This window comes from Xyrauchen texanus, chromosome 17, assembly GCF_025860055.1.
Source record: "Xyrauchen texanus isolate HMW12.3.18 chromosome 17, RBS_HiC_50CHRs, whole genome shotgun sequence".
Taxonomy (NCBI): Eukaryota; Metazoa; Chordata; class Actinopteri; order Cypriniformes; family Catostomidae; genus Xyrauchen; species Xyrauchen texanus.
Genome location: NC_068292.1, coordinates 37,313,477 through 37,327,788, shown reverse-complemented (window position 1 = coordinate 37,327,788; position 14,312 = coordinate 37,313,477). Strand labels below are relative to the sequence as shown.

The 14,312-nt window shown below is 36.3% G+C and overlaps 1 protein-coding gene across 1 annotated transcript in view; it reads left to right on the top strand.

Moving 5' to 3' along the window:
- LOC127657953 (beta-1,4-galactosyltransferase 3-like) overlaps positions 1-10,667 on the top strand; it is a 39,754-nt gene extending 29,087 nt beyond the window's left edge. The window contains exons 6-8 of the mRNA XM_052146985.1: positions 5,955-6,077; positions 6,811-6,915; positions 7,711-10,667. Coding sequence (XP_052002945.1) covers positions 5,955-6,077; positions 6,811-6,915; positions 7,711-7,873 — 391 coding nt within the window. The 3' untranslated portion in view covers positions 7,874-10,667. The remainder of the gene's footprint in view (positions 1-5,954; positions 6,078-6,810; positions 6,916-7,710) is intronic.
- The last annotated feature ends 3,645 nt before the right edge of the window (positions 10,668-14,312 follow it).

Here is a 14,312-nt window from a genome sequence, read left to right as displayed (position 1 = left end):
TGATGAAAGAAATAAAAGCTGAAATAAATAATTCTCTCTACTATTATACTATTAATTTGACATTTCACATTCTTAAAATAAAGTAGTGATCCTAAAACATGGAATGTTTTCTACGATTAAATGTCAGGAATTGTAAAAAAAATGAGTTTAAATGTATTTACAATAATGTACAGTTTTTGTGGTTTCTGAAGAAAATTGGTTCTTTTAATTCACCAAAGTGGCATTCAACTGATCACAAAGTATAGTCAGGGCATCACTGATGTAAAAAAAACAGCACCATCTCTATTTGAAAAAAGTCATTTTTTATCAAATTTGGACAGGCCCCATATCCAGCAGCCATCACTCCAACATCTTATCCTTGAGTAATCCTACTAAATTGCTAATTTGGTACTAGAAAATCACTTGCCATTATATCAAACACAGCTGAAAGCTATTTGGTTCGTTAAATGAAGCTTAACATTGTCTTTGTGTTTGTTTTTGAGTTGCCACAGTATGCAATAGACTGGCATGTCTTAAGGTCAACATTAGGTAAAAAAAACGGCTTTTCTCTAAACCCGTCATTCAATCACACTACAGTCTTCAAAGACAAAGGACAACTGGCTCTAACAAGGACAGAAAGAGATGTGGAAGGTCAGATGTACAACTAAACAAGAGGATAAGTACACCAGAGTCTCTAGTTTGAGAAATGGATGCCTCATGTCATCAGCTGACAGCTTCATTGAATTCTACCCGCTCAACACCAGTTTCATGTACAACAGTAAAGAGAAGACTCAGGGGTGCAGGCCTTATGGGAAGAATTGCAAAGAAAAAGCCACTTTTGAAAAGAAAAGGTTAGAGTGGGAAAAGAAACGCAGACATTGGACAACAGATTATTGGGGAAAGAGTGTTCTGGATCTTAACCCTTTGAGCTTTTGTGGGATCAGCTAGACCAAGGGTACTCCATTAAAGTTCCAAGAGGTCCGGTCTCTACATTTCCTTCCCAGCAAAGGTCCGGATAGTATGTAGCTTACATGGTCAGTAGTTATATGGTTAGGAAATTATGTATCTTTTTTTTAATAGTTTTTATAACTTGCCATGTTGACCGCAATAGTACAAAAAAATCCTGATGAGAACTTTGGGGGCCCAGAGGACAGCTAGAGGGGTCTGGGAAATCTTTTCTACCAAAGAATTAAAATATTTAATCAAGACTTTATAGATCGAGTGCACATGGATGTGAATATTAAAAGATAAAATCAGCAGTTTTGAAGGTAAATGACAGGAGTCCAGTTTTATTTAAATATTTATACATTCAGAATCTATACCTACAGTGGGAAAGTATTCAGACCCGCCTAAATTTTTCACTCTTTGTTATATTGCAGCCATTTGCTAAAATCATTTAAGTTCATTTTTTTTCCTCATTATTGTACACACAGCACCCCATATTGACAGAAAAACACAATTGTTGACATTTTTGCACATTTATTATAAAAGAAAAACTGAAATATCACATGGTCCTAAGTATTCAGACCCTTTGCTGTGACACTCATATATTTAACTCGGGTGCTGTCCATCATTTTTATATTTTCCTTAAAGTGAGAATCTACTAACAAGCAAACAATTTACATAACAGTGAAGCATTAAATATCTGTTTGATTAAGCATAAATAGGCTTTCCTTGCCATGATGACATTTCTGCTTAATTTTCACAAAATTAGAACAAAAATCTGATTTATTTTGAAATGCTCATAACATGCTGATTAATGAAGCTAAATTTCGATGGAAAAAACTTTATAATCTTAAGGCGGCACGTTATCTTGGCCTGACAAACCTGGCTTAGCTGAACCGGCTGAATCACATATCAGAAAGATGAATATAGTATCAATTTACTTAAGTTTAGTTTTCCACAGCGTGTTTAAGTGAAAGATGCCAGTATCTATAGCGGTGTCTCCACTACGTTTGTTAAGATAACCGCACCTGCAACTTGTATGTTCAGTAAATTAGGCTTTATGTGGCGCCTCATGTCTATAGTGGGGAGAGAGGCAACGTGCATGGAGTGGGAATAAAGTTATTAGCGCTGAACGTGCTTTATTCCCACTCTAGAGAGAAATATTTCTCTAGCGCTGAACACTTTATTTATTCCTGCTCCGTGGGTGAATAGATGTATGCTTACATAATCACGTAGCCAGATGTCAGGTAACTATCACAAAGCTTCAGATCTCGTCCGGATTTAATCGTTCTTCTGTCCAGATCTGGACCAGAGTCCAGCTATTGAGGACCCCTGAGCCATACTGTAAGGTGTGTGTGTGTGTGTGTGTGTGTGTGTGTGTGTGTGTGTGTGTGTGTGTGTGTGTGTGTGTGTGTGTGTGTGTGTGAGAGAGAAGTGCCCGAAAAGACAGCAGCATCAATGGCAAGTGCTACAGGAAGTGTGGGGTCAAATACTCACGTTACTGTAATTTAGTAGTTTTTCCCAGGAATTGTACTTTAAGTAGTTTTAAAATTGTATACTTGAGTACATTTTACATGCTGTAACTGTACTTTTAATGCTCTATTTTCCCACCGTCTGTGTTCGCTACTTCCCTGTCCTGATTTTATTTTTCTCTATCAATGTGATTGGCTAGGGAGAGTCTTGTGACTCCCGTCAAATTAAAAGATGTGAAGGATGCCTCAAACAGTTCAACACCTGAACATCACGACCACACCTGAAAGGGCTTTTTGCAGTGAAAAGGGCCAATTGCTCATGTGACATGCGAGTAGAGCTTGCTCAAGCTAGATATCAGCATATATCCTGCCTCTATTAGAATGAGAACACAATTATTTCTGGGCTTAAAATATACAAGAACTAAATCAATGTGGAATCCCCCATGTGCTACTTAAAGAATTAATTCACACAAAAATGAAGATTCTCTAATTTACTCACCCTTGCTATCCAGTGTATAACTCTTTCTTCTGCAGAACACAAATTAAGATTTTCTGAAGAATATTTCAGCTCTGTAGGCCCATACAATACAAGTGCCAAGGTGCGGATGCCAAAATGTTGACGCTCCAAAAAACACAAAGGCTGCCCAAAAGTAATCTATGACTCCAGTGGTTAAATCCATGTCTTCAGAAGTGATATGATAGGTGTGGGTGAGAAAAAGATCAATATTTAAGTCAATTCTATTCCCTGCCCAGTAGATGGTGATATGCATGAAGAAAATGAATCGCCAAAACCAAAAGAAGAAGAATTGACTGAACAGGGAGGAGAATTTAGAGTAAAAATGGACTTTAATATTAATCTGTTTCTCACCCAACCTATTATAGCTGTTCTGAACACATTGATTTAACTACTGGAGTCACTTGGTTTAGGCTACTTTTATGCTGACTTATGTGATTTTTGGAGCTTAAAAATTTTGCCACCCATTCACTTCCATTGTATGGACCAAAAGAACTGATACATTCTTCTAAAAATCTGTTTCTTTGAAATTTGTCTTCTGCTGAAGAAAGTCATACACATCCGGGATGGCATAGGGTGACTAAATGATGATGAGAAAACATTCAGTTTTGCGTGAATTTTTCATTGATGTGGTCCCTGTACCAAACAACTGCTCCACCGCCTCTATTGTGCAGGATGTGACGCGCCAAATGACCCTGCTTTTTTTATTATTTATTTTTTATATTAATTCCTTGCATGTTTTATGCGCAACACTTCCTCAGTCAGCATTAAGGACAAGTTAGACCCTACATAAGATCGTTTCATACATTATGGTATTGAAAATAACTTTCATCTTTTCATTTCTGTAGTCATGTCTCCCTTTTATAATAATAATAAAAAAAAATCATATTCATGTAGTGTTAACAGTATCATAGATAAGTGATGTATTTTAAATTTTTAAAAAAATAAAATACCCATTTTTTTTATTTTTTTTACTCTTTTTGGCAAATAGCCATAAAAGGGAACGTAAATTATGGTATGTGTGCTAATTTTTTTTTAATTGCAGCATAGAGTGTTTATTATAAAGGGGCATTGCTTTCACAACTCATTATTCGATACTCACTACTCAGGAGTACTTTTAAATGAGCTACTCTTACTCTTGAGTAGTTTTTAGGACAGGTAATTTTGCTCTACTCAAACTAAATTTTTTAAGAAGTAACAGTACTTTTACTTGAGTTATTTTTCAGTACTCTTTCCACCCCTGGAAATCTCACCCGAGTATCTGGACAAACTGACAGCTAGAATGCCAAGGATCTGCAAAGCTGTTATTGCTGCATTTGAAGGATTGTTGATGAGAACTCTTTGTAGTTTTAGAAGTTCTGAATGTTTTTTCAAATTGTTATTGTAATTTTTCACATTATTAATGTCCTGACCATACTTTGTGATCAGTTGAATGCCACTTTGGTGAATGAAAGTACTAATTTCTTTCCATAAGAGCAAAATCTGTACATTATTCCAAACTTTTGGCTGCGTGTGTGTGCACGGTATATAGAATTTATAAATATAATCTTGGGCCCCAAGCAATGTTGCTTGGTCCAATCAGGCCTGTGACCCAAAATGAGTTTGACACCCCTGACTTAAGACAGTTTTTAACTCATGGAAGTATATCAGATTTAGTCAATCCAATTGCATTGGTTTAGGTTTGGTTATTAAAATGTTCTCATACTTGCAAGTCGTTAGACAGGGAAGGATTGCAAAACCATAAGCAAGGTTACCGTTATTTTTTTAATTTATTTTTTTAAGGAAATCGTTATAAAATTATTTTGATGGAGACTGACCGAGACTATATTGACTATTTTGTGTTCAGTAACCTATATGCTTAACCGATATTTATTTAATTTTTTTTCCCTTACCCCTAGGCACATTTAATGACATTTATTGATCACTAAGCTCTAATTAATATTGTGCACAGTCTACAAAGTTCATTACACGTATTATTTTTACAAGTTTTATTATACGCTTGTTCAAATCCCTTACTTAATATTTAAAATGTAATTTGTAACATTTGTTAACCGGGTCATAGCATGATATTCTGGGCCCCCTGACTGTATATTGCTCTGGGCCCCTTTCATACTAACAAAAAAACTGTTTAAAATATGTTGTGTGGCCCCTAGAATTGTTACCACTTTTACTTCACTAGCTACGGCCCTGTTTGTTAAAATCAGTAAATGCACAAAGTAACATGAATGAACAATATATTTTCTTAGTGTTTTTTTTTTTTTATATATATATATATATTTTTTTATGTTAGTAAAAATACAGTATGAACTAACTATGAACAAGTTTATTAACTAATGTTGTTTAAATGTGTATGTTGTAATTAACATTAACCAAGATTTATAATTGTTTAAAAATATTGTTCATTGTTACAATACAATAACATTTTCTTTTTATAGCACATTTAAAAACAAAACATGGAAGACATAAAATAACATGAAATCAAAAACATATTACATTCAAAGACTCTTCAACACCATTGTCATTGCTCTGATTCAAAAGCCAAAGTATAAAAATAGGTTTTAAGACTAGATTTAAAAGTCACTGTAGTTGGTGAGGCTCTGATATTTAAAGGAAGACGTTTCCAATGATTGGGAGTAACAACAGAGAAGGCACGATCCATCTTTAGATTTAATTAGCGAATGAGAGACGGACAGTTGTAGCATTTGACCTCAGAGGTCTGGAAGTCCGATCTGGATCGATAAGATACACAATGTATTGTGGAGCTGAGCCATGGAAAGCCTTGAAAAATTGGTTGGTTCATGTGTCAACTACATGTGGTGTTAACAAATGGTTACAGTTTTACCACTTTTGTGCTAAATAACCACAACTCAATATTAACTCAATATTAAAGAACCGATTAAGTGGACTGATTAAATATCAGTAAAAAAAAAAAGTCAAACCAATGAGCGGTCGATTTCTATATTTTTAACATTCAGTATATCGCCCAACATTCATGTACAGTTCACATAAAGATCTTTAAAGAATTCTTTCTTGTTATTCCTTAGGTTGCCTTACAAGATGTATTTTGGAGGAGTGTCCGCTCTGACCCCTAATCAGTACCTCAAGATGAACGGTTTCCCCAACAATTACTGGGGCTGGGGAGGCGAGGATGATGACATCGGAATCCGGTAAGTGATTGAGGAAGTGTTTGATCATGTGTGTTTTTGCATTGGAGGTATTGAGTGTGTGTGAGATAGCTGTCAGTCTTTGCACAAAAGGTTAAAACTTATAAAAACTCCACAGTTCATGGTCCAGCTGGGGCCCAGTGCTTGGCGCTGATGCTCTTGACACATTGAACATGTGGAGTACATTTCCTAATAAGGGCTGTGCAGATAATTATTGATCTATGCATCACAATTCTATTTACACACATTGATGCATTGATACTTTAGATCCTTGCAGCATGAGTTTTGTGTTCTATTTGGTGAGTGTCTGCAACAAATTAAGCTGTGGTTTGATATATTCTTTGTAAAAACATTTATACTACCTTTGTAATGCATTAAAACGTTTTTGTAAACTATGAATAAAAGTGGCATATATTGTGTGTGTGTGTGTGTATGTATGTGTATATATGTATGTGTATATATATATATATATATATATATATATATATAAATAAATAAATAAATATATATATATATAAAATAAAATAAAATAAAATATGTGTGTAAAACATTTTGTTTGCCAAATAACCACAGACATTTTTATGTAGATTTATAAGAAAATTATTATATATAATATTATTATTATATTTACCAGAATACACAAAGAACAGAGGAGCAGCAAGTATTATTGCAATCAACTGAAGGGGACTTTTCTGCATTTTGTTTAACGTTCTCCCTGTTTTCTTCTCAATCGAAGGGTTTCACTCGGAGGAATGCTGATCAGTCGACCATCTATAAATGTGGGCAGATATAAGATGATCAAGCACAAGCACGACAAGGGCAATGAAGTGAATCCCAGAAGGTAGAATCACCTTTCTCAACTGTCCAATAAATGCGACCTCTGTAGTTTACTTATGTTTTTTATCATATCTTTCACAAATCCTTCTCTTGCATTGTTACTTTGCAACAGTATTTCCCATTATAATGACATCACCTAATATAGTGGTTCTCAGCTGGTTTTGTTTCAGGACCCAGATTTTACTTTGGACATCAAGTGGTGACCCAATGCAACACAAAAATTATTTATCATACAAAATTTAATTGAAACTGTTTCATACTCTCGGCAGCCAATAATTTGCCATTCAAATGCGTTTGTGGTTTCAAATCATGACCTTGTTACCAATGAACACATTTAATGTAGTCTGGGTTGTGTCAGCTTTAAACTTGCGTTGTTTTTTTTCATGGTTTTGGAGGATGAGGGCAGGTCAAGAAACCCCCGTATGCCCATTTTGGCTAGCTTTTACCAAGTGACAAATTAATTTGCACTGAAATACCATAGTTTGATGAACAACCTTAGAGGTCAACAACATCAGCTGTGCATTCAAGGGATAGGCCTGCATTTTATCAGTGTGCATTCCCTGACCTTGACCTTGCTGGCACTATGCTCTTTCTTTTGATCTAAGGAACAGTTCAACAACTTTTAAAAGTTGATAAGTGTATTCATTTTGCCAACTTAAATATGCACAATTGTTGTCCGTGACACTGTTAGCACAGGCCTGCGACACATTTTTGGATTACGACCCACCAGTTGAGAATCACAAACCAAGTTTTTCCACTATTAGATGTTCAAATACCAAACAGTTTTCTTCCCATGCAGGTTTAACATGTTGGCAAAGACCCGGCACACGTGGAAACAGGACGGTATGAATACGGTGGATTACGAGATTGTGTCTCGGGATTATCTACAGCTTTACACCAACATCACCGTCAACATTGGCACTGAGAAAGGACTGCATCTGGCAAAAAAAGCTGCTTCCTAGTCTGATAGGCCCAGTACTCTTTCCTTGCACCAATGCAGCACAGTATGAAGAACACTTTCTCCATATCCACAGGCCAGTGAATCAAAAGGAACATCATGCCTTTATTGCAGCACAGACATTGCTTCCTCTGTTACTGTGGTGCCACATAGTGGACCCAAGATTCTCTGTCCTACTTGTTCTCTTCTTCCCCAAAGTTTGATCTTTTGTATCTTATACTGGTTCACTTTATCAGTCAGGATGCTGCAGATAACTGGTCCAAAAACTGACTACGCCAGAGACTCGCGACCCCACCAGTGAAGAACCACTCTGCAGGAAGGACATGTTTCCTAATGGACAAACTCTTGGTACATCCTCTGTGCCCGAGAGCACTGGTAAAATCCTCTGTTGCCTTAGAATCAAGCTGCACTCTCTCCTTACATTTCTTATATGATGACTGAAGCCTAGGTTTGGCCACCCACGGTTGACATATAGATGGGTACATTAGTTTTCATTCACCATGCGAGTGAAATGAGGAATGGCCATGCACTACTCTGTGAGACCGATGCATTTCTGGTTCAGTAAATTAGAACTGTAATGCAGGTGGGTGGAATTATTTTTACATTTTATTTAAGGGATAATTAATCCAAAAATACAAATTCTGCCATTTAGTCTCCCTCATGTTGCTCTAAACCCGTATTACTTACTTTTTTCTGTGGAACACAAAAGGAGACGTATAATGAAAGTCACCGTTCACTTTCATTTTATGGTAAAAACAAAAAGTGAATGGTGGTTGAACACAACCTTCTGTCTAACATCTCAGTTTGTGTTTCATGGAGAGAAAAAAAGACTCTTTAACCTAAAGGTTTAAACAACATGCGGGTGAGTAAATCATGGCAGAATTGAATTTTTGGGTGAGCTATCCCTTTAAATGTACATTTTAAGTAACTCAATAAGAACTGGCCTTTTTTTCTTAATTTTCTTTAGAAATAACCACTCTGCATGTTTCGTTTTTTAAAATTATTATTATTCCTGAAATTTCGCCATTGCCTTTGGTTCTCTTAATAATAGAACTGGCTTTATAATCAACACTCTGCCTCTTACGTTCATGAAATATTCAGGACACTGCATTTTACCTGCATGGATTTGTTAAATTTATGAATTTCTGGATTGTTTAAACTTTTGCAAAGTTGTTCTGCTCTGTTAGCAATAGGCATGTTGAATGTATCTATCTCTAAGTTTGGTGAGAGAATATGTCACGTCAGTGCAGAACGCATCATGTCGTGTGTCAGTTCAGCTGGTTTCATGAAGATTGCATGCTTCAGGAGTCCTTGAGGCTTTGTCACGAGTCAAACGCATATGTTTGCTAACATGCCTAATTGCACAAAATTAAGCTTTTGAATCTGTTTCTGTTTCCTTTTGACCGCACAGTTTAATTATTCAGAGGAAATTGACCAGAAAAGCAATTTAAACTTCTATCCAAAAGCCGCCTCCATCAAAAAAAAACAACCATTCTTGCATAAACCGTTGCACTGAATTAAATGTCCTAAAGTTTGTTAGAATTAATTCAGGTTGTGTTTCATTAAGGAACCCATTATTATCATAATTTGAATAAAGAAAAGAGAGTTAATACTTGAACATATAAATGTTTGGTTTGACCAACAAACATAAAACTTTTAATTATTTTTTTTTGTATGTGATTCATTGCAAGTAAGTGCAATCCTCAAAGAAATGCTGATTGAAAACATATCCATTTCATGTTTGTACATTTCACAACATAACTGCAGCTGTTCTCATAAGTTTTGGGGAAAATCTGCATCCGTTTTACTCTGAATACTGAGAATACGTCTGAATTATGGCCTCCACTGGCTAATGTTAACCTCATATTTGCCATGCCTTCTTCCTAGGTGATTTAACCTCTAAACATCTTTGTTGTTCAGTCCCTCCACATTGTGAAAGGGGCCCTTTAACTGTCAGGTGGCCAGATACATGGATGTAGTACACCGTATGTGATGGCAAATGAGTGTTGAGTTGTGTGATGTTGGAGTTTGTTAGACTGACAGAAGTCGATTCATATGTTGGTTGTTTCAGACTCGGCTCGTTCTGTGTGAATGTGTAAGATGAAAGTACCGCTCATGAAAACATGTCTGAGTTATATTTCACTCTAAAAACTAAAGGAAAAAAAAAAGTAATTGTATTTTGCATTACAAAAATGAAGCCTATTTTCTAGGATCATTGAGGTTTTTGCATTCTGAAATATTTCATGATAATTAAGCACATTTTCTCCCAAATTCTCATTAGCATAATGCATCTGTAAATGTTACTTTGGAGTTATTTTGTCATTTCTATAATCCACAGTGACGATCGTCATAACGGTAATAGTTGTTTTTGTATGCAACAATATTTTTATTTAAATCTGCATTCATTTGTAGGGATAGTTCACCAAAAAATGAAATTACTCACCTTCTTGCCATCCCAAATGTGTATGACTATTTCGAAGAATATCTTTGTAGGTCCACTTAGTGCAAGTGAATGGTGACCAAAATGTTTACGCTCCAAAAAGCAACATAAAAGTAATCCACATGACTCCTGTGGTTTAGTCATCTGATGTGATCAAGCTGGTTTTGGGTGAGAACGGACCAAAATGTCACTCCTTTTTCACTGTACATCTTGCCATTGCAGTGTCTAGGCTCAAACATGATTTCGATCTTTCACATCCTATTGCTTGACTCATGCACAGAGCACTAGATAGCACTGTAGGAAGTGTAAACAAGCTTGAAATCACGATTGCCAAGGAGACTGCTGATGTCCAAATTTATAGTGGAAAAGAGTTATATTTTGGTCTGTTCTCACCCAAAACTGATTGGATCACTTTAGAAGACATTGATAAAACCACTGGAGTCAAATGAACACATTTTATGCTGCCTTTATGTGCTGTTTGGGAGCTTCAGAGTCCTAGTCACCATTTACTTGCATTGTATGGACCTACAGAGCGGAGATATTAAAAAAAAAAAAACAACAACAACTTTGTGTTCAGCAGAGGAAAGAAATGCATAGACATCTGGGATGACATGAGGGTGAGTAAATGATGAGAGAATTTTCATTTTTGGGTGAACTATTCCTTAAAGAAAGTCTTACATTTCCTATTTTGTCCCGAAGTCAAAACCCGAAAGAGAGAATATGATCTGGACATGTTCTTGGCTGGGTTTGTGAGATTCATTGTTTGGTGTGGTTTTGGAAACTTTTGATGGGTCATTTCAAATCGTGTTTGTTCGTTAAAAAGTTATTTTATGTCATGAATGCAAAGATACCAAAAATGTGTTAAGATTATATTTTATGGCAAGAGTGATTTTATATATAATATATATATATATATATATACACACACACACCATAATTATCTAAATAAATTTTTCTAAGAAAGGTGATGGTGGTTTTACGGTTAGGTTAATGAAATCTGACCTATATATTAGTATGATTGCTGTTGGTTGACTGTGTTGAAGAGTAACTGATGTCATGTGATGGTCCCCTGATTACAGAGACTGTAAACACTTTCAATGTGAATTATTTGGGTTGTAATGGGTACTTTGCTCTTAAACTCCTAAAATGCATATTATTTGGTATCACAAATGAAAGATGAGAACTTGTGTTTTGATAATTATTAAAATCACTCATGAATTCTTAGAAGTTATTAGGAATAGGCAGTTTTTTTAGCAATTAAATATATAGTTTGAGATTTGCCCACATCACAGGCTGTACGGAATTCTGTTGGATAAGATGTTTCTAAAATGTGCCTTATTGGGCTTCAGTAATGTAGGTTGTGTTCTTCAATGAGCAATGCTTTGATGTGGGGCATTTGATCCTCTTTACAAAGTCTGAACACTACACAGTGGCCTTATGATGATTTAATAAAAATGTTAATGTATTAAATGTCTTGTGTCTTTTTGTGACAGGTTTTTTTTTTTGAGATTTGAGCAAGGGAGAACAAAATGCATATACCAGTTTTGTTTGTTGTGATGGGAAACACGAACTGCAGACTGACCTCTTAACAACCCTTCACAAAACAAATAAGTTTACTGCATGAAGTACACTTATGGGCTTTTCAGTTGATGCAACAGGTTTCCCACTTTTTTTGATAAATAGATTCCCATGTCTTGTCCATGTGCCAAGGACTTCCATTATTTTAAATTATTTATTTTTATTCAGATCGATTTGCCAGTGATTAAATCAAAATTAAAGTGGTTCGAATGGTTCACTGAAAGGATCTAACTTCAAAGATTTCCTCACAGACCAAAGATCACTACACACACAGAGCACTTTATTAGGAACACTATGGTCCTAATAACGTGCCCGATGTGGTCTTCTGCTGTTGTAGCCCATCCGCCTCAAGATTTGACATGTTGTGCATTCTGAGACGCTATTCTGCTCACTACAATTGTACAGGGTGTTTGAGATACCGTAGCCTTTCTGTCAGCTTGAACCAGTCTGGCCATTCTTCATTGACCTCTCTCCTCAAAGCTTTTCAATCCACAACTGGTGCTCACTGGATATTTTTTGTTTTTGGTACCATTCTGAGTAAATTCTGGAGACTGTTGTGTGTGAAAATCCCAGGAGATCAGCAGTTACAGATATACTCAAACCAGCCCGTCTGGCACCAAATATCATGCCACGGTCAAAATCACTGAGATCAAAATTTTCCCCATTCTGATGGATGATGTGAACATTAACTGAAGCTCTTGACCCACATCTGCATGATTTTATGCATTATACTGCTGCCACATGATTGGCTGATTAGATAATCGCTTGAATATGTAGGCATATAGGTGTTCCTATTAAAGTGCTTGGTGAGTGTATGTCTAGTAAGAAATGAATTATAGATACAGTATCTCTAATTACATTGTGAATAGGAGTAAATGACAGATTATTATGAGATTTGACTAATAAAAATGCTATTACTGACAGAATACAAAACTTTTTTAATGCTAGTTGACATTCCATTTTGATATAAAGAAAATTACTAGTTCAAATGTAATTGCAGATTTCAAGAACTGGCTCTTTCGCTAGTAATTCCATTCTTGATATCAAGTATTCATTTTAACTAGTAAAAATGTAATAGTTGATATCAAGAATGTATATCCTGCAAGTGACATGATTAAAGGTATATTCGGGGCTGAATACAAGTTAAGCTCAATCGACAGCATTTGTGTCAATGTTGATTACCACAAATACTGATATTGACTTGCCCCTCCATTTCTTAAAAAGAAAAAAAAATATGTGGGTTAGAGAAAATATTAAAATTTCATGACCACACATGAGATAAGGATTCTAGTCAGATCAGTAACCTTATGAAGCAGTTTAATTCAACATGGGACAGGGGTGCCCTCCTGGGGGCTTCCATTTTTTAGAATTACATGACCAGCTGACACTACTCTTAATCTCTGTAACCATCATGTTATTTGACCGTTTCCCTCTTGGAGTAAATTAATCATGGCTGATAGTAAATATTGAATTTCTACAATGGCATCTGAAAACTATTGATTTTGAATGATGCTGTATCCACACCAATAGGTTTCATTGTAAGTCTAAGATAGCATGAGCAAAAAGTTGTTTCATTCCTCCTGACATCCAGATGCGGTGCTTAAACTCTAGTGGATAATTGCAGTGACCCCTAGATACTTTTTGTACATCATCGCGGTATCTCTCCCAGGCTATTTACTACGGTTCTATCCGGGGGCGTTTTGTTCCTTTGCTATGCCACCATGCAAAGATTTTGTGTCAGAATTTTCTAATGCCCTTACTGGGTCTAGTGCACCAAAGCAGCGCTCCAGGATCACTCGTACTAGCATCTATGGCCAAAGCAGATTCCATCGGGATGGGCCGCACTCCAGAAATAAAGCAGCCTATCACAGACCTGGTGGTGTCCCCTGACGAGGATGATGATGGTTCCCAACCTCCTCATTGGCAGTTGCCAGGGGGACCAGTCCAGCGCTCCCCGCCACTAAAAGTAGGTCCTATAAAGCCTGAAGTGATTGGGTTGGCGGTTGATCGTTTTTCAATGCAACACCTATTGGAGGAGCAGAACAGTAGATAACTGGGTTTTGAATACCCTGATGGGGTATGCTCTACAGTTTCTACGCCGGTCCCCCAAGCTCTCAAGTATCGTCCCTACTGTGGTCAGGGATGCAGTTCTTTCAGTGGCTCTCTCAGGAAATTCGTACTCTGTTGGAGAAGCGAGCCATAGGTAAAGTTTACCCCCTCGTTCCAAGGGAGGAATTTTATTCAACTTAATTTCTAGATCCGAAAAATACAGTGGTTTTCGTCCAATTCTTGATTTAAGGCTCGTTTAAACTTGTTTTTCAAATATTACGTGAAGTTGACGTTCTTAGGTCTGTCAAGCGGGAGGATTGTTTACGAGCGTAGACTTGAAGGACGCATACTTTCATATTCCGATTGTGACTCGGCA